Source organism: Natrix helvetica (assembly GCF_964273705.1).
Source record: "Natrix helvetica genome assembly, chromosome: 2".
Lineage (NCBI taxonomy): Eukaryota > Metazoa > Chordata > Lepidosauria > Squamata > Natricidae > Natrix > Natrix helvetica.
This window is the reverse complement of record NC_138552.1, coordinates 71,221,850-71,248,751: the sequence shown is the minus strand read 5'-3', so window position 1 is coordinate 71,248,751 and position 26,902 is coordinate 71,221,850. Positions and strand designations below refer to the sequence as shown.

Sequence of the window (26,902 nt, the reverse complement as noted above, 5' to 3'; positions counted from 1 at the left end):
TTAAAAGCTGTTATATTCCCCCCCCCTTTTTTCCCCCTGCTACTTATGTTTAAAAAGATGGAAGGGGGACATCGAAAGATAAATCAAACTGATAAAGATAAATTCACTTTAAACTGAATATTCTGACAATATTTAGGAAAAACATTATTTCTCATGTTTCACCCACTGCATACCCTTAACTTCTGTTTTACACAGTCCATTCACATTCTAGCATAGAATATGAGAGCATGGAGAAGGTAGCAAAGGGAGAGGAGACAAGATATGATCTATCAGCAGAAAAATGTTTTCAATTTCACCCAGTATGAAGGATTTCCTTGGGAATGTAAAGTCCATGTGCATCATGACCTAATTTTCATCATTTTTGAAAAGACATCAAAATGCACAAGACATCATCATTGTAGTTTTTAGTATATCCAGAATTATTTGAACTAAAAAAATGATATTGTCATAATGTAAGTGATTTTTTTTTAAAAAGTAAGTGTGCACAGAGTTTCAAAGGAGTGCCTCAGTTTGATCAAGCATCTGTCAAACCAAATCAAAACAAATTTGTGACTTGAAACAGGGTTGTCCTTTGAAACAACCAAGCAAACCAAATGCCTATGAAATACTGTCAAAACTTGCTACACATCCAATGGCATTTCTTCTAGTTATGAACTGTTATAAACAATATACAATATTGCAACTTTATTTCCATGCTGGTCATGCTGAATGATATGATAGCCTTTCTGACATTTGACATTATGTGCCATCAAGTTGTTTTCATCCCTAGTGCTCACATAGGTATTCCACATGATGATCTATTCCTAAACCTTTTTTTCAAGTCTCCCAACTGTGCACTCATCCCCTCTGTAATTGAATTCCAGCCACTTTGCAGCTGGCTGTCGTCTTCTTTTTCCTAATCACTGAATTGCATCGTCTTATTATACTGTGTGCATTGGAACTCTTTTGAAATGACAATACTTTGTGCTTTATTCACATTCTCATCTCTCAGAATTTTTAATCTGGCCAGTTGTAAGATTTCACTTACAGACATTTCGATGCTTTCTCATTATAACCGATGACATTTGTAAAAATTGAATTTCAAACTTTTGAATTGAATTGGTTTGCCTTCAACTATTGAATCACAAACTCAAATCAAATCATGTTCCCCTTGAATCTCAGATCGTCAATACGAGTCAAATCAGGCTTGAACTGCACCAGGCATACAAATTGCCCTCTCATTCATCTGCATCATTTGACTGGACTAAAAAAAACAGCTGTTTTCTACAGGAAAAGTGGAGAAAATAAAATCACATTTTACACTTATTACACCCCTTAAAGATATGAAAAAGAGTAATTGATGTATGTTTAGTATCATTTTCAAAGTAGGCTTATAATTGAAGTTGTGTTTGCAAATCCTTTATCAACACATGGAGACATTTCCTTTAGGCAAGTAATGTTCTCTTAGAGTCACTTAAATTGCTAGGTCTTTTAGCCAGAATGAAAGTAATCCAGGTTGGAAATAAATATATGTGTTGAAAATGATTCATATGAAGAAGCTTAGAATCACATGAAAATTATTTTAATTAAGGCAATTATTTTTCATAAATCAGAAATAATTGCTTAGTACAGGAGTTGCAACAAATGGGCATAATGCAGCCCTCCTACATCTTATTCTCTGTAGCCTGAATATGCTTTATCCATCCATGCCATGCTGCAACCAAAAGCTGGCATGCACTCACTTGTCCCCAGCACTTCATTCACAACTTTTCCTTCCAAACATGTATGATGACTTTCTACAGAGGGGATGAGCAGATAGTCATGGATCACAAGCATGAAGAATCTCCCTTGATCTACTTCTCTCAGCCCACCTAGCAAAAGTCACTAGGGACAAGATGGAAGGTGGAAAAGGTGGACTACCTAGCATTAGCATCTAAGGGTTTGGTTGCGCACTACGTTATAGAGCTAAAGAAGGACTGTCCGGCAGAGAGAGAGTTGAGGTTGCCACCATTGATTTATTCTACATTCTTACATTGTAGCTGCTGAGGAAAGCAAAAAACAATGGCTGCAGCTTGCCCATTTGTTTACCACAAAAGGGGTGGAGATGAAGTTACAATGAGGCTGCCAGGACTAAACATTACCTCATCACTAGATTGGTAGTTATGGGTATCTCAGATAGGTACCTCTCTTTGGGTTTTTTTTCATCTCTTCCCTGACAACAAAACAAAACAGCTGGGAAGAGGAGCAAAGTGTGCCCCTTCCTTGACATGGGCTTTGGGGGAATAAAGCTGTGATACAAAAAGGTTCCTATATTCCAAAAAGGAGGGGGGAAGCATAATCAGAGAAGGAAATGTGAGATACCATCCCAACAGCCTTCCCCCAGGATGGGTTGATGGATGAGTTATCTTGGTGTAAGCTTATCAGCTTTGTGTAAGAAATGTAGCTTAGCAGCTTTTTGCAGAAAAGATTGATCCTGAAAGGCAAAAACTGGAAAATCCTCTTTGGGGGGGCTACCATTAGCACCAAGGAAGCAAAAGTAAACTGTAAGGACCTCATGTAGGGCAGCTGTCAAATGTAGGGGTGAAATAAGTGCAAAATTCCAAGCTTGTTCCACTTTTGCTTCTAGGAGCAAAACACTTGGAAATTTGACCAAGGTGAATGGGTAGGGAAGAGGAATAAATATGTTTGTGTTACAAAATGAGATTCCCTCTGAAACATATATTGTCTGTAACTACAGTCAACCTATAATCTTTCCAATGATTTATGATGTCTAATGCTTCTAGAATGCTTCTAAAATGCTTCTAATGCTTCTAATGATCTCAGCATCTATCATCCTTGGCCATTTTTTTTTTTGAAATTTCTGGGAGTGCAATATACCACAAGCAAGTGATACACAATATAACTTAAAATGTAATTAGTAAAAATAGTTTCTATATTAATGTATGACACAGTGACGTGCGGTGAGGTTTATGGCTGGTGAGGCACTGATGTCATCACAATCAGATTTACAAACATTAAAATCCTACAAATTATCTTATCCAATATTTGATTGGCAGCAGTTAAAGGGTTATGTTTAAGGTCTCATATCAGCATTCTTTACACATACTGTAGCACACAAAAAAGCACATTTGCCATCAGAGCAGATGTTGGGGAGGGGGGCAAGGACAAAAAGGGTCCACTCCCTCTCCCTCAGACCCCCAGGAAGGAAGGAAGGGAAGGAAGGGGGAGGGAAAGGAAATGGGAAAGAAGACATAAGGAAAGGAAATAGAAAAGAAGGAAAGGAGAAAGGAAAGGAAATGGCAAAGAAGGAAGGAAAGGATGAAGAAGGGAGGGCAAGGGAAGGGAAGGGAAAAGAAAAAAGAAGGGAAAGGAAATAAGGAAAGGAAAAGAGAAAGGAAAGGAGAAAGGAAAAGGAAAGGAAAAGGAAAAGAGAAAGGAAAGGAAAAAGGAAAGGAAATAGAAAAGAAGGAAAGAAAAAAGGAAAGGAAATGGCAAAGACGAAAGGAAAGGATGAAGAAAGGAGGGAAAGGGAAGGGAAGGGAAAAGAAAAAAGAAGGGAAAGGAAAGAAGGAAAGGAAAGAAAGGAAAGGAAAGGAGAAAGGAAAGGAAAAGAGAAAGGAAAAGAGAAAGGAAAAGAGAAAGGAAAAGAGAAAGGAAAAGAGAAAGGAAAAGAGAAAGGAAAGGAAAGGAAAAGAAAAGTAAGTAAGTAAGTAAGTAAGTAAGTAAGTAAGTAAGTAAGTAAGTAAACTTTTATTTATAACCCGCGCCCTTTCCTAAACAGGACTCCGGGCGGTGTACAGACATATTAAAAACCATGTAGATACAAAATATAAATGTAAAGGAAGATAGAAGAAGGATAGAAAGGGAAAGGAAAGAGTGGAATGGATTGGTACTGCTCAAATCAAGTCTCAAGATCCCATTGACCACTTTGGCTCAGGCAGTCCAATTCCACGCTGCTTCCCTCTCTCCACAAAGCGAAGGGAGAAGTCGAAGCATTTCTCTGCACATCCAGCATTTCTCAGCGAATCACATTTTCCCAGGAACCAATAAAGCCCTAGAGGATCAATGGTAATTCTCCCTTCTGCAGCATCATCAGTCTCTGGGCAGACTTCCTTGACTTCAGGAGAGAGTTGGAGGCAGAAGAACTGCGTGCCTCTCCTACCTCGGGATATTTTAGGCTTTTAACTCTCGCTTAACTCTGCTCGAGCGATCATAAAACGCCTTAGAAGTCAGATTAGACTAAATGAGGTACACTGCCTCATAGTAGAGGGCGCTTTTTTGGAGGCTTTTTTAAACAGTTAGGCAGTCATTCACAGTGAGGCAGCCGCTAGCTAGCCTCACTTCAGCACTCACCTTTTTCCTTTTACATTTTTTTCCTTTTCATGATGACAGTGGTGAGGCTGTGCCTCCCTTGCCTCCCCTGACTGCATGTCACTGGTTTGACATATCTTCAGTCTCGCAGTCCTCAGATTATGAATTAGTTCTCATCTAGCTCTCATAAGACCCATGCTTTAAGAACAATTCTATATCCTAAATACAATTGAACTGTTAGTTTTGGTCAAGCATCAAATACACAACCACAGGAATCTTAGTTAACCTAATTACATGCCTGTAAAAACCTGCTGAGGTTTATGAATTTAGATGAATCAATAGCTAATTAATGAGGCTCTGCTGTCCCTTCTCTTTCCATCTTACTTCACTGTTGGTTACAGGACCCAGATGCCAGCTTTGATGTCAATGGTAATGATATTGACCCCATGCCTCGGTATGATGCCAGCAATGAAAACAAGTAAGTCCATTGTATAGTTACAGAAGGTAGATATTAAGTCTGTTGGTTTTAAATGAAAATGTGCTTATGGGTAAATTAAGTTATATATACTTTATTTTTAGAATGATATACTTAATCTACAGAATGAATTGCCTGAGAAGATGTTAAATAACTTAAAAGATGAAAACATTAAAACATTTATTTTCAGCATAATTATTACCTCCCTGGCAATAGTTTTTAATTTTTGCTAATCATTTTAAAGATTATCCAATGGTAGACCCTCCACGGGTAGAAAAACATTTACATCTTCCCATTAAATTTATTCTGAAAAATCAGGGACCTTTCTTAGCAGATTTGCATAGTGACTTATAGAGAGAAAATAGGATTATAAAAATTGCATCTTACTGCTACTCTGTATGGTTGCAACTTTTCCACCAGTCACACAGAACTGCTTTTCAAAAGGCTTGTAATATTCCTGTTATGAACTGTGCCTGTCATTGTAGGAATAGAAAAGTTGTCAAATAAATAAATGGTGACAGCATTTGGATTGGTGGGTTATCAGCTGAACAGGTAGAACAGAAATAGAACTGTGATCTTAACATTTTTAATAGATTCTTTCACTAAACTGCTTCATGTAGGCTGAGATGAAAATCTGTATTTGCTTTCTGAAGGGTCAGTTGTTACTTTTTGTTAGGATAAATATTTCCCTCCTGTTTTTTGTACATATTTATATATTCACATGCAAAAAGATTCTAACTTGGTTTATCAGGCTTTTGCCAGAATTGTTGTTCAAAAATGAAGCAATAAAACCTACTGCAAATAATGTTATCATGATGACAGTTCTGAAGAGCCAGAATAATATTAACATTTAGGATTTTGTGCTGATGTAGCTGCTTCATATATGAATATAAGCTTATATCATAAAATTTGGGAGTTGGACCATAAATCATCAAAATATTGATGGATGACCAATATGTGTATTTTTGTGTTGTATTATATCAGTTTAGCTAACTTAATTTAGGTGGAGATAGACATGATTTACATGGTAGACTAAACATTCTTTCTCATTGTAATATTGAGCCACAAATTGTATCAGTTTCCTGTTGTGATGAGTGAAAACTTCTAAAAATACTGTTGAACTGGCAATGAGGAAATTCACATTTAGGTTTCCTTCACTCTCTTCCCAACCTACTTCCCAAGTTCTCTTATGGATAAAGTAGGAAGAGGAAACACCATTTGTGCTATTTTGGACAAAAGGTGGAACATAAATCGCATGCCTACATGAGGGTAATTTATAATGACTGGAACCTTGTTTAGAAAATGACCATATTCTATATCTATTTCTGTAAGATTAGCAAGTTTCTAGCAAGTTTTGGCTGCCTGTTGCAAGACGTCAGGTGTTAATTACCATCTTTAAAGCGCTTCATGGCTCAGGACCTAGGTACTTGCGGGATTGCATCCTACCACACACTTCCCTACGACCGATTCGCTCTCACAGGGAAGGACTCCTCCGGGTGCCGTCCACTAAGCAATGCCAACGGGCGGCGCCCAGGAGTAGAGCCTTCTCTGTGATGGGCCCAACCCTCTGGAATGACCTCCCCCCCGATATCAGAACCACCACCGACTTCCGCTCCTTCCGACAAAAACTGAAGACTCACCTGTTCCGTTTAGCCAGCCTGGCCCATTCATAGTCTTGTTCTACTTCCTGGCAGATATTTAATTGGGTATTTTAGGGTTATTTAAATATTGTTTTTAATCTGCTTTGCTTTTTGTACAGTTTTTTATTGCCTCCTCTTTTATGTTTGTATTTTCTATCTATTGATGTGTTTTATCTGACTGTACACCGCCCCGAGTCCCTTTGGGGAGAGGGGGCGGTATAAAAGTCCAAATAAAAGTAAAAGTAAAGTAAAGTAAAGAAATATTTCTTTACTCTTGTAATATCCCAACCACAACTTATTTTGATAATGAACACATATTGGCTTCCAGGAAAGCAATGGTGGATGACCATTGCAATAAGAATTGCTGGCAAACTAATCAACTTCCTTGAAGTTGTCCACATATAGAGGAGAGGACTAGGACCACCAACAAATTTCCTCCATACAGAGTTTGCCTACACAGTGATCACAAAATAGCAATCTCTGAAAGGTTTGAGAACTCTGGAAGCCAAGTGAAAATTAACTTGCCTAAGTCATGGTTCAGCACTTACAAAACAGACCCTGTGCTCAGCTGCTTTATCTCTTACCTACTTAGGAATTTGCTTGTTATTGATTTATTGAATATTAAGAACCTTCTGAAGGACAAGTTTCATCATGCAGGGATAATGCCTTTTTATCCTGGATGAAAAAAGTTTGTATAAGTTTAAGCATTAAAAAAATATTTTTGGAAAACAAGAGGAGTACTGGAATGGTGACTTTGAAGGTTAAAGAGTAAATAAAAGGGCTAGATGCACTTGAAATAATGTTTTATGAAGTGCTTAAAATTTTGTAAAAGACTATGTGAAAAATTTAAAATTAACTATAAGAAATCCCCCCTGGGGAAAGTTTTGCTAATCAGAAGATAAACATAACAAGGGACTTTGAGGGTTCAGTTTATATATCCTCTGTTAAATCCATGCCTATAGAAGAAGAAACAACCAACAGACAGAAGAACACAAAAAGGATCAATAAGTAAATCAAACACTCCTTTAAACAAATTTAATTCATTAGAATAGGATCTTCAAACAGAACTGAAAAAGCAACAGCTGTCAGAGCTCTCCTTATCTGTCAGGGATGAACTACTAAATAAGAGTCGGGTCCTTCGTTGGCTTTCATTGTGTGTCACCATTGCAACTAATTCTACCAGCCTCAGGGGAATTGAAAATAAGCTTAAAGACAAAAGAAAAAGGAAGGAAGGAAGGAGGGAGAGATAAAGAAAGAGAAAAGAGAAAGAAAGAAAGAAAGAAAGAAAGAAAGAAAGAAAGAAAGAAAGAAAGAAAGAAAGAAAGAAAGAGAAAGGCGATTGGAAGAGGGAGAGGCTCCCTTGGGAAAACTCAACAGAGTTTATAGAAAAACATGCTGTTCATGGTGCAAATTATGATTTTGATATTTGAGTAGCTCTCAACCATAAAATACTAAGTGGATGTGGTAAAAGGTGATACATATATTAAAAAGCGTGAAACTGGACTTTTTATGCCTCTCAAGACTGATGCATCTGATTCACCTATCCTGGTCACATGTATTGTCAAAGAGAAAGCAATTAAAGAAAAAGTAAAACAATCTGACACATGCTACAATATCCAAATACTTGTTCTAATCTGTAACTCATGATAAAACAAAAGGGATGCTCTTCACACATATTAAAGCTGCTTCAGATGCTGCAGAAGTTTTTTTCTCATTCAAATCATTTATTACTAATAATTCCAGGAGAACAATAGTAATTTCTCTAGGATAACTTCTTAATTGCAAATACAGCTAATAGATCTATGTGCTGTTGAATGGCACCCAAGTGTCATAAAAAGGCGGCAGATTCTTCTACCTTTGAAACAACCTCCCACCCCATTGATGTTATTTAAGATGAGAGCCTATCTAGCTTTGTTTGCTTTTTTTAATCTTTTATTGAGACTTTTGTGATGAAAAGATAAAACTTTTATTTGACTCTATATCAGCTGTGTCAAAAAAACAACAACAACACTTTAAGTCAGTCCCAGATGTCTCCAAGGCTCCTGCTGCACCACCTCCAGATTTGACAAAGCGAAGCTGTTGGAGTCAGTTAAATTTACTAGATGAAAACTCTTCATACCCAGCTGAACCTGGCTTCATTGGTGTTTTTTATTCTCTACCAAGGGATGAACAAGATAATATACTACATAAGTTTGAAAATTTGAGGACATCTCTACTGGTTACAATGGTTACAGCACAGTCACTGATAGACCTTGTTTCTCCAATTGCTGATAGAAAATTGCTTACTCTCTCAGTGGAGAATGGAACAGCTGGATAGCGTCCTCCACACTAAAGCTCCCTAGATCATCCTTACGAGTCAGTAAGCAATCCTGGAGGACCAACCCAGATCACCATTATAGCTGATGATAAGTTTTCTTACACAGTGAGATATCCAATTATGTCTGTAACTACTAAGCAGGGATCAGGAGACAGACCTTTTGCCAATTCAATCATGCAGAGCAAAACCTTGTGCCCAGTGTTATTGATTGGAGTCCCTGTAATTCACACTCAATTGGGCTGTGATTATTTCATTTTCTCAGAGCAAGATGCCCAGAAGCACTTACAGAATTTGCATGAGACAAGCCAACCCCTAGAGGAGGCCTGGTTGCTTGCCATTGATTTTTCAGTCCAGCACAACTATCTTACATCATTGGCTTGCCAAAATCAAAATCAAGCTACATGACTGCCCTCAAATGATAATGTAATCTCCTTTTTAACCTGGAATGTTGCAGGCTGGTCAGCACCATCAAAAGATCAACCTTTTCTTTTGTTGTCTATCAGAATTTTGATATCCTTTTCCTCCAGGAAACTTGAGCTGCATCAGAAGTTGAGATGGATGGGTCAAGTCAGTTTCGGCTACCCCAACTAATGCAGGAAGGAGACTTGAGGATGGTATTGTGTCAGCTTTGTTCAGCTTTGTAATTTAAATGTGATTCACTGCCTTCTTTGAAGCCATGGCACGAAGCCTCTTTGCTTTCATCCAACCAAGTTGAAATTTTGCTTTTAATATTTATATTCTCCCTTTTAAAAAGTATGCTTACTTAAGTACATATATACATTTTTATCTTTACTTGTTTATATAAATATCCAGCAGCATCAATAATAATCAGTGGAACTTAGTGCAAGCATGGGACACAATAACCATGCTTTACTTCATCAATTTAAGAACTTCTACAAGAATAGTTTCTTCAAGTTGTTCCTGAAGGGAGACAAAGATAAAAAGGACAAGAAATCAACGTGGAATTAACTTTGAAATCAATTTAACGGGATTAAAGATCAAGCTATTTAAAAGTTAATGGAAGAAAGATAAAATGAATTTATTTGACCAGAGTTAAAATTAAGTTCCAAGATGACAGAATATACATTTAACTATCAGAAATAGATTCAATTTGTTTCTTATTTTTTCCTGAGAAAAAAGGATGTGGTTACTTGGTGTTAGTATTACATTAATATATCTTCTTCCCTATATTATTACATTAATATATCTTCTTAATATATCTTCTTTTACAGCAAGGAAATTTTCATTCCTACTTAAGTTCACATATTGTTTTATTATTTCAGTAATAATATTTGAATGATAGTTGGAGAAAAGATGCATATATTCACTTTATAAATCATTTAATTTTACCAATGAATCTGATTTCCATTTATTTATTCCAAATTCTATCCTGACCATTCTGTGTACGGAATTCAATCAACCTCCCAGAGCACCAAGCCCTTAACAGTTCAATCATGAGCTACATATATTACATTCTCTTGCATTCTGTATATCTGAGAACTCACAGTTGATTCTTAGGCTTTTTTTAAATTAAAAAACCGTTTAATATAATGCATTCCTTTAATCGAGATAGATCAAATCTATTCCCTTAATGTGAATCAATTTATTTTTCATCCAACATAACAGCCATTAAAACTCTAAAACTCTATTAGAAAAACAAATGGAATCTGTAACAAGATGTGAAATATAGGCACACCATATACGTATACAGCACCAGATATCCTGATTCAAAATTTTATAGCACTATTAAGGCTTCTCGATAAATGAGAATTTCAGAATTTTGAAAAAGGGCATTTCTCCTATTTATTCTTGCATACTCTTGTAACAGAACACCAAAACCTCTTCATCTTGGAACCAATAAGCTTATTTTATAAAATATCAGGGTCAGTACCAGAGTTGTGAAATATCTCTTTTCACTGATACAGATGACTGCAATATGTGATTTCTCCCCTCCTCTTTTGAAAAAGCATTGGGAAAGATTATATGCATGCAATTTAGTTGGATTTCTTACTGCAAAGAATTGGAACTGTAATTCACACAAAAGCCTTTAATTCACTTAGCGGTTGTTACATTATTCTTGCCTATTAAATAACAACAACAAAAATCAGCTGTGTGGAAGCATCATCTGAAGCTATCTATTGCTCCACTCTCTTTATTTTGTCATTAACGACAGTGGACTTTAATGTGTACTTAACTACTTCACAACGTGTCTTACAGGAAGCTAAGATTGCTTTATTACTACTGAATGTGGAAAAGTATGGGTAGAGAATTAAAAACAAGAATTTGCTATGTCTGTTTATTCATTATGCAATTTTAGAGAAATGTGTACTTTTTTCTGGTTCCCTTAACTCAGTGCTTCTCAATTATTTTCTGTCATGCCCCCCCTAGGAAGAAGAAAACATTTCGCGCGCCCCCCCGCGCGACTGTAAATAGTATAATTTGTCTATAAAATTGTTATAAGTACACCTCTGCATAACATAGCACACCGGTCTTTCCTCGTCTCCCACCGTAGTCACATGCTTTCTTTCCTCTTTCCCTCTTACTTGTCTATCCTTCCTTCCACCCTCCCTTCCTCCTTCCCTTCCTTCCTGCCTCCCTTCCAGTTCCCTCCTTCCTCTTTCCCCCTGCCTGCCTGCCTTCTTTCCCTCCTGCTTATCTATGCTTCCTTCCTTCCTTGCACCTCCCTCCCTTCTGCCTGCCTGCCTTCTTTCCTCTTTCCCTATCCTCCTATCCTTCCTTTCTCCCTCCCTCCTTCCCTGCCTCCCTTCCAGTTCCATTCTTCCCTCCTTCCTTCTGCCTCCTTCCTGCCTGCTTGCCTTCTTTCCTCTTTCCCTCTTGCTTGTCTATCCTTCCTTCCACCCTCCCTTCCTCCTTCCCTTCCTTCCTGCCTCCCTTCCAGTTTCCTCCTTCCTCTTTCCCCCTGCCTGCCTGCCTTCTTTCCTCTTTCCCTATCCTCCTATCCTTCCTTTCTCCCTCCCTCCTTCCCTGCCTCCCTTCCAGTTCCATTCTTCCCTCCTTCCTTCTGCCTCCTTCCTGCCTGCTTGCCTTCTTTCCTCTTTCCCTCTTGCTTGTCTATCCTTACTCCCTCCTCCCTTTCTTCCCTCCCTCCCTGCCAGCAGCTCCTCCAGCATCCCAGCTGGAAGCAGCAGCACAACAGTCGCCGTTACCAGGGGCGAAGGGGTGGCGGTGGCAAGATCGGGCGACCGCCGCCCCTTTGTCCCTTCCCCAACAGCGGCTGTTGCGCTTCCGCTTCCAGACGGAATGCTGGCGGTGGAGCTGCTGGCAGGGAGGCGAGCTACCTGCATAAAGACGCCACCGAGGGCATGGCAGAATATATCCCGGCTTGAAGTGGCAGCGCTGGGGACTGCTCAGAGACTCATCAGAGCCGCGGGCTGGAGCTGTGCAAAAAGTCTGCTTGGGCTGGGGGGGGGAAGGGAGGGAAGCCTGGGACAGCCATGCTTCCCTCCCTCCCACCCCCGCCTGAGCAGGCTTCTTGCACAGCTCCAGCCCGCGGCTCCAATGAAAATCCACAGTCCGAAGTGCTGCCACTTCCAGGCGGGATATATTATGCCTCGCCCACGCCGCCGCCGTTGCACCCAGATGGAAAGGGAGCCTTCGCGCCCCCCTTTACAGAGCCTCGCGCCCCCCAGGGGGGTGCGCCCCACTATTTGAGAACCGCTGCCTTAACTAAACCTGGTCAGTCTATTTACAGTCTATTTGTAAATAAAACATTTTATCTCTTCCTTCTTCTATTTAGCAAAGAACATGTAACCAGGAGTCAGCATGAATGCTGAATTCGAAATAGGAAAATGAATATTTAGAAACTTTAAAATATTAGTATCTAATTATAGAAAGTCTTTATCTGTTCATCATAAGCAACACTTCTTCTTTCAACATACATGCCCACTTTTTTCATTTCAATCTTGTTTGAAATAACTTTATTACTATATTCTTAAAAGCTATGGTAGCATATTTTTCATAAACTGTAAATAAAGTCTTATTCTTTTTATTGTGAGCTGTTGCTACTTCCACGGAAGTTATCATCCAAAGCAGCAGGTGGATCAGTAGATGAGCAGAGAAGACAGAAGAAAATAACATATAATCCCCTGAAATTCTTTCAACACAGCTGCACAAACATTGCTGACGTACATGGGGTAAATGGCTAATAACACAAACATTTGTGACTTCGTTTTGCCAGCATTCTTTAACTTCCACAGCATAAAAAGCATCACATTTTAGTGTTTTGTTTAGTGTATTATGTGGGAATATCCTCATTGCAGAAAGAACTTGAAAAATAATCACATCAGCATAAGAAAATATTGATCTTTACTATTGACTAAGTTGATCACATTATTATGAGCTTTATTTATATTGCCAACAAAATAACTAGTTTTCTGGTTTATTTAATAGGAAATTCTTGCCTCTACAGTCTAATCTTTCATCATTACATTCATTTTTACTCTTCATTTTCCTTTCTGATTTCTCACCTGAGGTTTCCTCTATTGAAGAGGCTTAAACTCACTAGCAAATTTCAGGGACATAGAGTAATTGAATAAAGCTGTAGTTTGTTTTGTATTTTTTTAACTTTCAAAAGACAGTGGAGTGTACATCAAGAGCTGTAGAACTGCAATTGAGGAAAGATTGTGGAAGAAGAAAGAGATATTCAGTGTAAATCTCAGGAAAAATAATATGAGGGATAGAATACAGTGAGCAGCATTGAAACAACAATAATATCCTGTGAGGAAATTGCTATAAGTGTTTGCATGTTTGTATATGTACATTGTAAACAGATTAGAATTCTGTATTGAGAATGTTATTACTATGTTCAGATTTATGGTGAAAAACATGTGACAGATTTGATTTGATTTTATATTGTTATTATATAAATTATAACTTTCCTGATAATTACAATTCTTTTTAAAAAAGCATAGATAATGTCTTTTCCCAATACTTCAAGAATTAGTTTATTGGTAATCTATGGTATACTGTAATTTCTTCTAAATTCCTACAACATATAAACAAGCAAAAGGATTACCGGTAATTACTTTGTAAAGTTTGAATATCTTGTTAAATATCCACTTAAATAAACTTTTGATAGCCTTTGATATTTGAGTTCCTTGGCTTCTTTTATTATAGAAATGTGTACATGTCACTGTGCAGGCTCAAAGTTTTGATTATGCACATTTGAAATGGACAAAGTTTTATTACTACAAAAATATTGCATTGATTGTTTCTACATATTTTTCATTTAGAAAAAGTGATTTTTTTTACTATTTGGATACATTAATAATGGATGTATAATTCTATATTATATTAATTTTAACTGGTAATGAGGCATAGCTACAAAATGGATATAACTGATTTTATGAGGAAGTGTGCAAATCTTGTATACTCTCTATCTTTTTCAGATCTGTTTTTTAAATGCCATCATTACATTTCAACATACATCTGCTATTTCTTCCATTTATGTTTATACTAATAAATAAAGGGGGGAGTAAATAAGCAAAAAAATGCAATGAACTAAAATATATTTTAAGACAAAGAAAAATACTACTGTACATAGTATTCAAGGTTTTATCCAAAATCCACCACAAAGAGAACAAAAGTGGCAGATATGATTCTCCAGTTTTTATTTATTAAAAGTTCAAAGAATAATTATATACCTACAGCAGATAGTTACTAGATAATTTTATTGTTATAATGTTGCTAGCCAATAATACCTGGGCCAACCTGTCCAGTTCATTATGTCTCTGCGTAGTTCTAAGTTCCTGGGTGCTTTGCTTGTACAAAGACTAGCTTTATAAAAAATATTAAAACTGAAGTAGATCACATAGTCAATAAGATATGGCCCTTGATTTCTTTCCAACCACAAGAATTTTGTTCATGTGCAACAAAAAGATATTAAAACTATTGCACAGCCGTATATCATAGTAAGTAAGTAAGTAAATCTTTATTACGGACAAAAACCAGCAATACATATTAGTTTTTACAATATGTTAAAAAGTACTGACATTAAGATATAATTAAAAAGTATTGACATTAAAAGTGGAAAATAACATACATGTTCTCAGATTGTTCGGGTCACTCCCTGGTTTACCTAGGTGCAACGCTGTTAAGTATAGGAGTAAATACAATGGTCCAAAGATTGTTAGAGATATGTCCAGATAATTGGTACAAGATGACAACTATACTTCTGTAGCCAATTTTTTTCTTATGGACATTGCAGCAGCACAGAACTTTGCCACTGCATGCGTGGTAACCGGGTTAGTGTCCTGGAGGAGAAAGCCTAGATAAAAATTGTCTGCCCTCCCTGGCAATCTCTCTAATAAGGGGAGAATATGTGCAGACCTACAAGCTCTGTATAGCTCGCAGTGTAATAGAACATGTGAATTACCTTCCACTTCTCCTTTACCACATATACAAATCCGTTCTGCTATAGGTGTTCTCTTATACCTGCCCTGGAGGAGTGCTGAAGGAAGAATGTTAAATCTGGCTCTGAAGAAAGCTATTCTTTGTTTTGGGAAGATCAGGTCATTTAGATATCTTGCCGATTCCCACACACCCTGTTTGATTCTGTCCCTACTGTGGAGAGGCAACCTATTTAGTTCTTCTTGGAACTCCATGTCCTTCATTCTATTAATTACTACTTGCTTTGCTTGATCAAAGCCTAGGGACATTAAGAATAATGGTGAGAGGGGGAGGGTTAGGGTGGAGGGCGGGGCAATATATATGTATGAATAAATTAGAAGATGGGATTAATGAAACATTGTTATTCTAGGAGAAATTTATATTAAGAGTTATAGATGTTAAATTAGCTTAGAAAATGGGATTAATGTGTTATTATTAATCTAAGAGAAATTTATATTGTGTTTGTTGGGAGGAGAGGGGTTACGAGTAATTTACTTTAAGACGGGGGGAGGGGAGGGGGCAAAGTATTTGGTATAATATTTGAAATGTGAATTTTTGTGGGGGGGTTGGGGGGGTATAGCATTTGTATGAGATTTACATTGTATGGCGGGGGGGTGAAAAGGGGGAAAATCTGTTTGTACAAAACTCTTTTAATAAAAAAGAAGAAGGGGAAAAAAAAAAGAATAACGGTGAGAGCCCATAAGAGCCCAGTTTGTGATCAATTGCCTGTTTCCAGGGGGAGGGGAAATTGTCAATCAACACTAGTGGGGACAGTCCCTCTGGAAAGAAATGCATTTTAAGCCAATGAATGGTCATCATCTTCCAGGCGCTTACCTGAATTTGAGGCATGCCTGTCTCAATTCTTAACTGGGCATTTGGAGTTCCATTGGGTATTTATATCATAAACTAAAGCATTTTTACAGATTATCTATGAGCTTTAATTACCTGAACTGCATAAAGCAATTTCTTAAATTGCTTGATAATGATTCATTACCTCATCAATTCCCAGTGTTATGTTCCCAATTCTTATGTTGTGTCTCTGCTACATTTAAGCAGACATTTATGGATTAAAATATTGTCATATATAAATTCCGGGTATATATAAAGATGCTTTACTATAAATCAGTACTGTTCAGTTGTCTTATTTGGCATTAGTACGCCTGACCATTAGTCTAGTTTTGATTCCTGAAGAAAGGAAGGCTTTTTTCTGAAGAAGTCCTTGAGAAAGTCTTATTCTAAGAGCAAAGTAAAATGACTATATCTCACCTTTTCAGAGCCCAAACCCAGCTTTTTCCTGCAGAGTTCATACTATTAAAGAAAAGTGAGGGGAACCTTCTTCAATGAGTGAGTCCTAAAGTGCTTCCAAACTATACCCAACCTACCATTGGAATGCATTGGAAGTTACTTGTCTATGGAGACTCTCGGTCATCCAGATCATGGTTGTCTCAAAGATGCTTTTTCAAGAGGCAACATTCTTTATTTTTCCTTGAAGTTAAGAAGCTTCTTGGGTGTGAAGTGAATGGTATTCAAGGAAAAACAAAGTCCAATTTCCTTTTGAAAAAGCACCTTTCAGACATTGGAAGTTGTAGCAGTGGTCTGAAGAGGCCAAGATAGAAGCCGCCAGAATTGTTCCAGTGAGGCAAACTGAATCATTGCTTTACCTCATCAATTATTTCATCCCCACAGTGCAAGTAATTTTTCTGAAGTAAATTTAGGATGCTTCATATTTGACTTGTTAAAATATTTTTTTTAAAAAAAATACTTCTGCTTGCAATAATGTCACCTAATTTTAAATATTTCCTTCCTTTTCTAGACATGGAACCCGTTGTGCTGGAGAAGTGGCGGCTACAGCAAATAACTCACATTGTATAGTAGGAATTGCATTTAATGCCAGAATTGGAGGTAAGTGTAATTATTATTTTAAAAATAATACTTAAAAATTAATAAAGCAGTATATAAGTCAAAGGAAGTCACTTTGTTCAGTAAGCAAGGCAGTTATCCCTGGTAAGTGTGTGTATAGTTATAGTGTTAAATTTATTCTACATGACATTTTTATGTGCTTATTTTTGCATTTAACCATAACTTAAAGATGCTTAAGCATGACTGATAAGCCTTATTTTTATGATGGCATACATTCTTTGAGAAAAAAAATACCTTCACTATTACTTTACTGCAGTAATAATGAAGCAATTACAATAGCTAGTAAAATTACTATCTACACTATGTTACTTTTATCTCCCTTCTACAACTTTTAGTACTGTGCAAATCTTTGAGGGGATGAATGGCTTCAACAAAAGTTCATTAAAAAGTTCATTAAATAATATGGTCTCTTCCAATAATAAAGTGATTCACTCTACTTTGAGGGCTTCTCTGCAGTTTTCTCTGGCATTTAAAATAGCTGATATCTTCTCTGCATGTATAAAAGCCTCTTCTAATTTTTATGTGCTAAAAGGAATCCTCCTCCCCCTCAAAAGAACTGTTTGATTTACTAAAATTTCAGACCAAATGGTGCTTGTTGACCTGAAGCAAATTGAGTTCATTCTTTTCCTAAACAATATAAAATGCATTGCCTTTGCAAAACGAAGTGTCACTTTGAGGCAAATCTCACCCACCTCACACAGTCTTAATAACATTTCACAGCAATAAGCTTTATTGTAGCCTGTATTAAATTTTACATACCTATGCAAGGAAGCTATCAAAAGTTGATATCGTTTTACATGTGCAACAAATGTGAGAATGAACATTTGCATCAGAACATATACATTTTGGAACTTAGTATAGCAGTTAAGGCATAATAGTAGAAACTGGGAGAGGTTGACTGGAAGTTGAGTCATCACAAGTAGACTTCTCTTCTCTTTTCTGCTCTGCTCTGCTCTTATCTTCTCTGCCCTGCCCTGCCCTTTCCTTCTCTTTCTTTTTATGAGTTGAGTTTTTGACTTTCCATGACTCAACTTCCAGACAATTCTATCCAGATGACAGTTCTAGTCCTATCTTAGGCACAAAGCTGGGCGACCTTGGGCCAGTCACTTTCTCTCAGCCTTAGGAAGGAGGCAATGGACAATTACTTAGAAAATCTTGCCAAGAAAATTGCAGGAACTTTTCCAGGTAACCTTTGACAATCATATACAACTGAACAGAAGGGGGTGAGGGGGAAGGTGTATAAAATGTGAATTTTTATCTTAGTACCAATATATATACTGATTATGGATCACACACCATATATACACTTAAATGTGCTTCAGATTGCATGTCCTTTCTATTCATCTAGTGAATACTAGAGAAGTCCCAAAAAATTGCTTCTTTTTTTATTTTATTTGTGGAATAAATATTTCAGCATCCTAAGAGTCAGTTTGTATATTGGTTAAGATATCAGGCTAGAAACTAATGTGCATATGTAAAAAATAGAATAAAAACTCAAAATTAGTTTATTTTGTTCCTTGTTTCTCTATTATTTTATTGGAATCGATTTATGATTCAGAACTAGTATGAGCCAAACCAATCTGCCAAATCTACCTAAGGAAAATAAAGCAAGATGTTCATGATGATATTATTGCCCATATAAACCTGCTAATACAAATAGTGGAGAGAGAGACAGAGAAAGAGAGACAGAGACAGATGGAGACAGAGAAGGGAATGATTTTGAATGCCTTATTTTCTAACCATGTGGAATAAGTATTATTAATTATTAATATGTGAACTTTTTAACTTGAACAACAGATGAAGGAGTTAATATTATTAGATGTATCTTTGTAGTCATTTGGACATGATGGCATACAATCAATACATATGTAATATATATTATTATTTATTCCCATTGCTATTGTATATATAGATATTTATTATTCATTTTGGCTTCTTTTGTCATCTAAATTGGGTAAATAGTTTGCATTCAAACAAGACAAATATCCATTTATTCAAACAACATTTCACTTCTTCAAAGAACAGTGAAATGTCTAAATTTAGATGATACATTGCAACTGGTTTCCTTAAAAGTAAAATAAGCACAGCTTTTGGAAAATTCAGATTTTTCTTTTGATGTCATTCTCCAAAAATCAGATTAAAAAGGCATTTCAAAGAACAAGAGGTTGGGCAAAATATGCAATTTTATGGCTAGGATTAGTTCAACCATAGAATATTAAACATGATAATACTTTAAAGGAAAAAAAGAGAAAATTGCCTTATTGAAGCTCTTAGTATTTTGTACATTTTATTATTAGATTTGTATACTGCCTTTTCTCCAATAGTGCAGTAATTTATATCTAGCATTACCATCTTCAATCTTTCCCCAGAAGAAAAGATCTGTGTTATTAGTGGGACTAAAATGTAGAGACTGGGCCATTATCATTCAGTAAACTTTCAAAGATTGAATTTCAATCTTTCAAGTCCTGACCAATACTTTAAGCCAGAGGTGTCCAAACTTGGGAACTTTAAGACTTGTGGACTTCAACTCCCAGAATTGGGAATTCTGGGAGTTGAAGTCCACAAGTCTTAAAGTTCCCAAGTTTGGACACCCCTGCCTTAAGCACTGCATTGCATTGGTTAAGCAGTAACATGACAGAATTGGGGGTTCTTGTGAAGCCCTATTAACCTTAGTTTGGCTGCCAGAAAAGGTGAGGCCAGGTTGTGGTACCTGCACCCTCCTCTTCCATCTAAGTGCTAATTAAAATGATTGGGTGTCAAGTATATTTTAGATCAGAAATAGGGAATTTGTGGGGATTATCTTAAAGTTGTAATTGGCACATTAGTGATGCATTCAGATCACCGAAATGTGATCAGATTCCCTATGTTTCTTATGAACTGGGGTGCTTTAAAAGATAAAACAAAGAGTTAATCTTAGTGGAATTTAATTCACCTTCTTTAGTCTTTCATTTCAGGGGAAAAATATTTTTAAAATTGCCTATAAGTGGTATAATCTCTGAGTGCTCAGGGATCACAACAACACACCGTGTTGATTTGATGCAGCCTAATGGATTTTAAGTTCTCAGTCCCAGTTTAGATAATTAGTTATGGATGCTCCTTAAATTAACTGAAGTTGTATCTTAAATGCCAGTGGTTCTTTTTATTTTTCCCTATTTTATTCTAATATAAAGCATTAGATCAGTGATGTGATTCAACTGGTCTGACAACCGGTTCACTGAGCATGCGCTTTGAAACTATTATTTCTAATTAAATCATAGAAATTGCATTGCTTTGCACAATCTGCTTGGATTGTATGGGTTTGCTCCTTTTTAGTTCTTGTCATCTTGTGCAGTTCTTGTCATCTACGCCTTTTTAATTCTTTTGTTTGTGTCTCTTATTATGCTTTAAAAATATTTTTTTTCCTTCTGAAATGCCCACATTTGTTGGGCATCAGACAGCATAATCATACTAATCACTCTCGTAATCTAGATCTGAGATAGAATTATATGTCATTTTTGAATGAAGATGTATTTTAGATTAGAAATTAATTGAATTAATATTTCCAAATTATAAATAGCTTAATTAAATTTTTCCAACAAATTGGAGACAGCAATCATACATTTTGTTCTTAACTTGTGCTTGCAAGTGGCTACATCACTTGCAAATATAAAACATTAGACAGTACTGGTACTATTATGTGACAAGTTAATACCTCTAATACAAACTTCTGACAGGATTTTATAGATTAAAATGGCTGTACCTAGCGCTTTGGCTCTAATTCTGGGAGAAACAACAGGTCCCTTTTCCAGGTATTTTAGTCAGTCCTCCTGTAGAGCTTGAGAAGTAAACAACTTTTGACTCAAACTGCTGATTTATCATGAAGAATCATGCTAGTCTTGTTCAGCATTTATTTCTTTTGTTTTATTTAGTCACTTTGCTTGCATGTCACACATTCCCAAAGGCATGTAATTTTGTTGAGCTTTGTTTACAGGCAATTGCTGTCTTTCCCTGAAAAGAGTGAGAGTCAGGTAGGGTTTACTTCCTTCTAGCCAGACTACAACTGAGGCAAGGTATTGTCCAACCAAAGTCCAGCAGTCAACTGAGGTAGCAAGAAAGAGAAGAAGAAGTCAGGGAACTATTGAATCTGGATGCAAACAGTCCATCTTAGGTTATAAGGCCATGATGGCGAACCTATGGCACACGTACCAGAGGTAGCACTCGTAGCCATATCTGCCGGCATGCAAACCATCAGCTCTAGCGTGCATACACACACAGCCAGCTGATTTTTGGCCTTCCAGAGGACCAGGGGATTCAATTTTCCGCCCTGCCCATGTTTCAGGAATGCCTCCGGAGCAAAAATGGCTCCAGAGGCTTTCCTGAAGCCTGGGGAGGGTGAAAACTCCCCTTCATGGGGGGGGGGGGGGTGTTCATGCACGCTTGCACACAATTTTGGCATGCCTTTACAAAAAGGTTCGCCATCACTGATAAAAGGCAAGAGTTCCAGCAGCTTATCACAAAAGCGTGCAAGCACTGGGTCCTTTCCCAATGGCAAGAAGGAATCATTTCTGAGACTTCCCTGATGTCACATCATTCTTTGATTATGACATCTCTTCAGTGACATCTCCAATTGCTCCTTTCTTACTGAGTAGAACATATGAAGAGGTTAGCAGTGCTACTCTCTGCCTGTTGATTCTGCAATCCATTCCTATCTGAATTAAACTAAGTAGATTTAATGGCCTTTTCAGTGCTGTCTTTCTAAATTTGCCAACAAAATATGCTTGATTCTATTCCTGTCCAGCATATCAGAATATTTCTATTTTAGCAAGTATTTTAACTGAATAGCAACCTAATACTAATTACAACCTAATACTTAATACCCAAACTGTTCCATGGAACCCTATGGTGTTGCAATAAATTGACAGGAGCACTGTAGGAATGTTTTCCTACTAATGAATGTAACTCTTATTAACTTAGTAAATTTACTGGGGCACATACAATTTTAGAACTAATAGGTGCACCACAACCCGAGAATATCTGGAAATCTCTGATTTAGTAATTATTTTTTAAACTTTCCTGGTTAATGTTTCATTTCCTGGTTAATGAATTACTATGTAGTGTAGTAATTACTTTTAGGTTTATTTTATATATTTGCAGATACAATAGATAGAAAGTTGAGAGAAAGAATGGTACATAATGAATAAAAGTCTAAATGATCACAGTACTGCAAATTTTGTGGGTGAATATAAATATGGGAAAGTTTGTTTTTCCTTTCCTATGTTATGCCAGTGCATTTCCTAACTACACTTTGTCTCAGTTCATTTCCTGATTTAATTTGAACTTTTGGTTCTTATTCCTAGAGCCTTTAATATCTTGGAAGTAGCTTTCCTAAACAATTAGTGTGCTCAAGATGTTCATGCTAGTGAAATGAAAGTGAGCGGTTACTAAAGAGAGGACCATCTTCATGGTAACATCTCAGTTATGAAACAAGATATCCGGAGAAGCTCATTTGATTCAACCCGGTCTCTTAAGCAACTTTCAGAACTGAGAATATTTATTTAGAGAGACTAATTATTTGTTTTATGGTATCACAGTTAAAAGGAAAGTTTGGGGTACTGCTTTTTACTACTGCTATTTTTAATTGGGGGGACATACATTGTGAATATTTTATGTTGGTTTCTTATAAGATTATGCATTATATCACATCAAAGGTTTCTTTTCCCCCTCCCCCAAGGAGTGCGGATGTTAGATGGTGATGTTACAGACATGGTAGAAGCAAAATCATTGAGCCTCAATCCACAGCATATACATATCTACAGCGCTAGCTGGGGTCCTGATGATGATGGAAAAACAGTTGATGGACCAGCTTCTTTAACACGCCAGGCCTTTGAGAATGGGGTCAGAACGGTATGTTATACACACAGCTCTGCATTAATAATAGTAATATTAATAATAATAATAATAATTCACTGGAAATTGTGCCAAAAGTTTGGATTTGAGTACAGCAAAAACCACTGGGACCATCAGGTTGAGAAGGTTTTAGAGAATGAGAAAGGCAAAATCTTGTGGGACTTCAGAATCCAGACTGACAGGCACTTGGCCTACAACACACCTGACATTACAATAATTGAAAAGAAAAAAGTATGGTTCATTGACATTGCAATACCTGGTGATGCCTGAATTGAAGATAAACAGCAAGAAAAAAAATCACAAAATACCGGGACTTGCAAATTAAGGTTGAGTGACTGTGGAAAAAGAAATCATGTGTTGTCCCAATTGTAATTGGAGCCCTTGGAGCAATACCTAAAGGGCTACCTCGCTATTTGAAAATTCTAAATATACCTGACTTGAACATTCTGACTCTACAAAAGACCACCCTACTTGGAACAGCTTATATCTTCCGATGTTACCTTAACAGTTCCTAGGTCCTTGGTTAGGACTCACACTGTTAGGCTACCAACCAGCCCCAATGACTGTGAATCTCACCAAAGATTAACCAAATAATAATAATAATAATAATAATAATAATAATAATAATAATAATAATAATAATAATAATTAGCATTACCATTAAAAAAGTAATAGAAGCATATTGATATTAAAAATAAATCACTAATAAATATATGGCAGTAAAGAATGCTTCTAGGACAGGTTGCCAGGATTGAAATCCAGGATCTAAATAAGGATTCCCAAAAATTACAGACCAACTGAAAATAACAGCAACAAAAATGCCATCTACATCAACATAGAGATCCTGGAATCCACCAGCTCTTCTGAAGATCACTGCAACTTTCTTCTTTCCTCTTAATGTGAAAAGCATTTTTCAATTAGAATTGGACATTTGGGCATGTGCATGAATTTTTATTTTTAGTGCCTTCAAGCTGTTCTTGAATTCTGGTCACTTCCTGTACATGTCCATTAGAGCAAACAAGCTCTCTTGTGCATTATTACAGATGTATATAAGTAAACATATATATATAATCATTTTTCAAGATACATACATACAAACAAGCGTACATACACATGTACTTTTACAACAAATATCTATTCTTGAGGAATCCTATAATCTAGACCAGGAGTATCAAACTCAACGCCTGGAGGCCAGATCTGGAGTGCTTAGATATGGCTTGCAGGGACACCCTAGAAACAGCAAAGGACCAACCCGACGTGCCTCTACCAGCAAAAACTGTGTCCAGTCCTCCCAGGTTCCATTTTCAGCTGTGAAGCCCTCCTGTCATCTTCTGCCCGTGAAAACAGAGCTTGGAGCGAGTGACATCAAGCAGGCCATGCCCACCCCTGTCACACCCACCCCGCCCCCAAAGTAAAACACAACTCTGATGCAGTTCTCAATGAAATTGAGTTTGACACCCCTGATCTAGACAGACCAGACTAGTTTGAATATTACTTCAATAAGATTATGGTAAAAACAGATATGGTGATACCACTAGCATTCCATACTTCAAGTATTGGGCCAGATAGATAAAGAACAATATACTTAATAGCACTAGTAAAAAGAAGCATCTCAAACTCTTTGGTACATGGGAGAAAACAAGTAAAAAAAATTTGTTGACCATTGTTCAATGATAATATTGTGAGTATGGATAAGACCTGGAAACTCCTGAGTGAATCCAATAGTGTTTCTGATAAAAACTGTTTTAGCCATACCTTTAGAACTCTGGTAAATTAAGCTCAAACAAGAAATAATCCAATAATTTTGAACAGCAAGATATAAATACCAGGTCTGAGTCCATCCCTCCATTCACTCATATCCAATTTTCTAAGACTGCCTGTAGTTTTCTTGAAAAGATTTTTGGGAGGTGGCTTACCATTGCCTCCTTCCTAGACTGAGAGAAAGGTCAGCCTGCTGGCTTTCCATCTAAAATAGAACTAGAATTCATGGTTGCCCAATTTATACCCTGATGCTTTAACCATTATACCAGGTGGTCCTCCTGTAATGACTGCCCTGTTTAGCCACTGTTTTTAGTTATGACAGTTAATGTGATCGAATTTCAAATCTTTGCAACCAGCAGGAATTTATGATTTTGCGGCCTCCTGCACTCACTTGCACACTATTTGCATGCTTCAAAGCTGGCTTTCCACAAGCAGAAATAATGGAGAATCTGTCAGTAAAATTGGAAGTTACCACGATGTGATGTCTCGCTTAATGAACTTATTGCTTAGAGAAGGAGTAGTTGGTCTCAATTTTTATTGTTAAGTGAACATCACCTGTAGTTGTATTCTGTAAATAGCACTAGACTTCTGTTTAATTAAAATTGCAAATGTCTATAATAATCTGGCAGGGGGAAAAAGTTTTCAGTTATGTAAAGAGAAAACGTTATTACTTTTACAAATGCTAAAGGTTCATGTAACATCTACTTATGATTATCGTAAATAAAGTGAAGTCACAATTGTTCTCTGCAAGGTAATGAACTGGAGAGTATAATTTGTAGCACATTCCCCAGTAATGCAATAATATATAACTGTTTATAGGGAAGTTTTGTTTTTAAGAATTGGCATAATTTTCACTTAATGAATTCTTGATAATTGCAATTGAGCCAACACTTTATTTATCAAAAACGTTTGGCAATAGAATTTCAATTTTCTATCAATTGTGCATCTAATTAAGGCCTGGTAAATTAAATTGAGCATTCGGCCAGCAGATTGTTCATAATTTGGGTGTGGTCCATTTCTATTACTTGGAAAAAGTTGTTAATTGTATCTTTATATTTTCCTTGCCCAGAGACTTCATTTTTTAAAAAATGACATCAAGTCTAGTTAGTTTCACATTTGATGAAGTTATATCATCAATCTACATTAAATTATTAACAGAAAATATCCCCAAAAATTGTTGCTGTATTATACTGAGTTTGAAAAGTATGCAAGCAAGAAATGGAAAGTCACTAGCAAAAATAATCCTGATTTTCTTTCGTACACATGACACGCAATAAATCATATATATGTTGCCATGTGGTTGCTAAGAATGAACATCAATTTCATAATCAGTCAATGTTGCTACTTTGGTAAATCCTGATCCAAATTAAAAGAATGTGAAACAGTTGTTTATTAAATAAATATTTCCAGAGTTATAGAAAAAGAAAATAATTTTTACAATACATTTTGTTTTCACATATAAAATGGAGCTGCGCAATGCTTTGAATTCAGTTCTGAAAGGGTGTTTCCAATTATACAGGTATTCCCTGACTTTCAACCACAATTGAGTTGTTAATTTGTTTTTGCCACATATTACGGTTTTCTTGCCATGATTCTTAAGTAAATCACTACAGTTGTTAAATTAGAAATATAGTTGTTAAGTGAATCTGGTTTCCTCATTGACTTTGCTTGTCAGAAGGTTGCAAAAGGATGATTACATGATTCCAGGACCTTGCAACCATCATAAATATGAGCCAGTTATCAAGCATCTGAATTTTGATCGCCTAGCCATGGAGAATGCTGCATTGGTTGTTAAGTGTGAAAAATTGTTATAAAATGGTGCTGTTGTAACTTTGAATGGTCACTAAACTGTAAATCAAAAGGTATTAACTTAAATCATCATGTGGGTTTTCTGAGGCATGTGGTGACCTCTGGCAATCTGGCATTGTTGGAAATCTGGAACTGAGCTAAATTGTTTTTTTATTTAGTTCATCCAGGCATTATACGTTATTTAATTTTTACCAGGGAAAGGAGCAAACTTGTATGTCTAAAGATGTAGAAATGAATTAGAACAAAAGGAAGCAAATGTAGGAGGTAGATTGCATTGAAATATCTTAATGATTAGTTCAAATATATTAGTTCAAATATATTATGAAAATATAACAAGAAGCAATGGGTGGAAACTAATCAAGGAGAGAAGCAACTTAGAACTGAGGAGAAATTTCC

The 26,902-nt window shown here is 36.5% G+C and overlaps 1 protein-coding gene across 2 annotated transcripts in view; it reads left to right on the top strand.

Annotated features, from left to right (window-relative positions):
• Nucleotides 1–26,902, top strand: part of LOC309386537 (proprotein convertase subtilisin/kexin type 5-like) — a 151,256-nt gene that overhangs the window by 69,416 nt on the left and 54,938 nt on the right. For both annotated transcript variants that reach the window (XR_014174436.1, XM_081942026.1), the window contains exons 5-7: nt 4,692–4,768; nt 16,944–17,032; nt 22,761–22,933. Coding sequence is in view for 1 of the 2 variants with exons in the window: in XM_081942026.1 (XP_081798152.1) it covers nt 4,692–4,768; nt 16,944–17,032; nt 22,761–22,933 (339 nt within the window). In the remaining variant the exon portion in view is untranslated. The remainder of the gene's footprint in view (nt 1–4,691; nt 4,769–16,943; nt 17,033–22,760; nt 22,934–26,902) is intronic.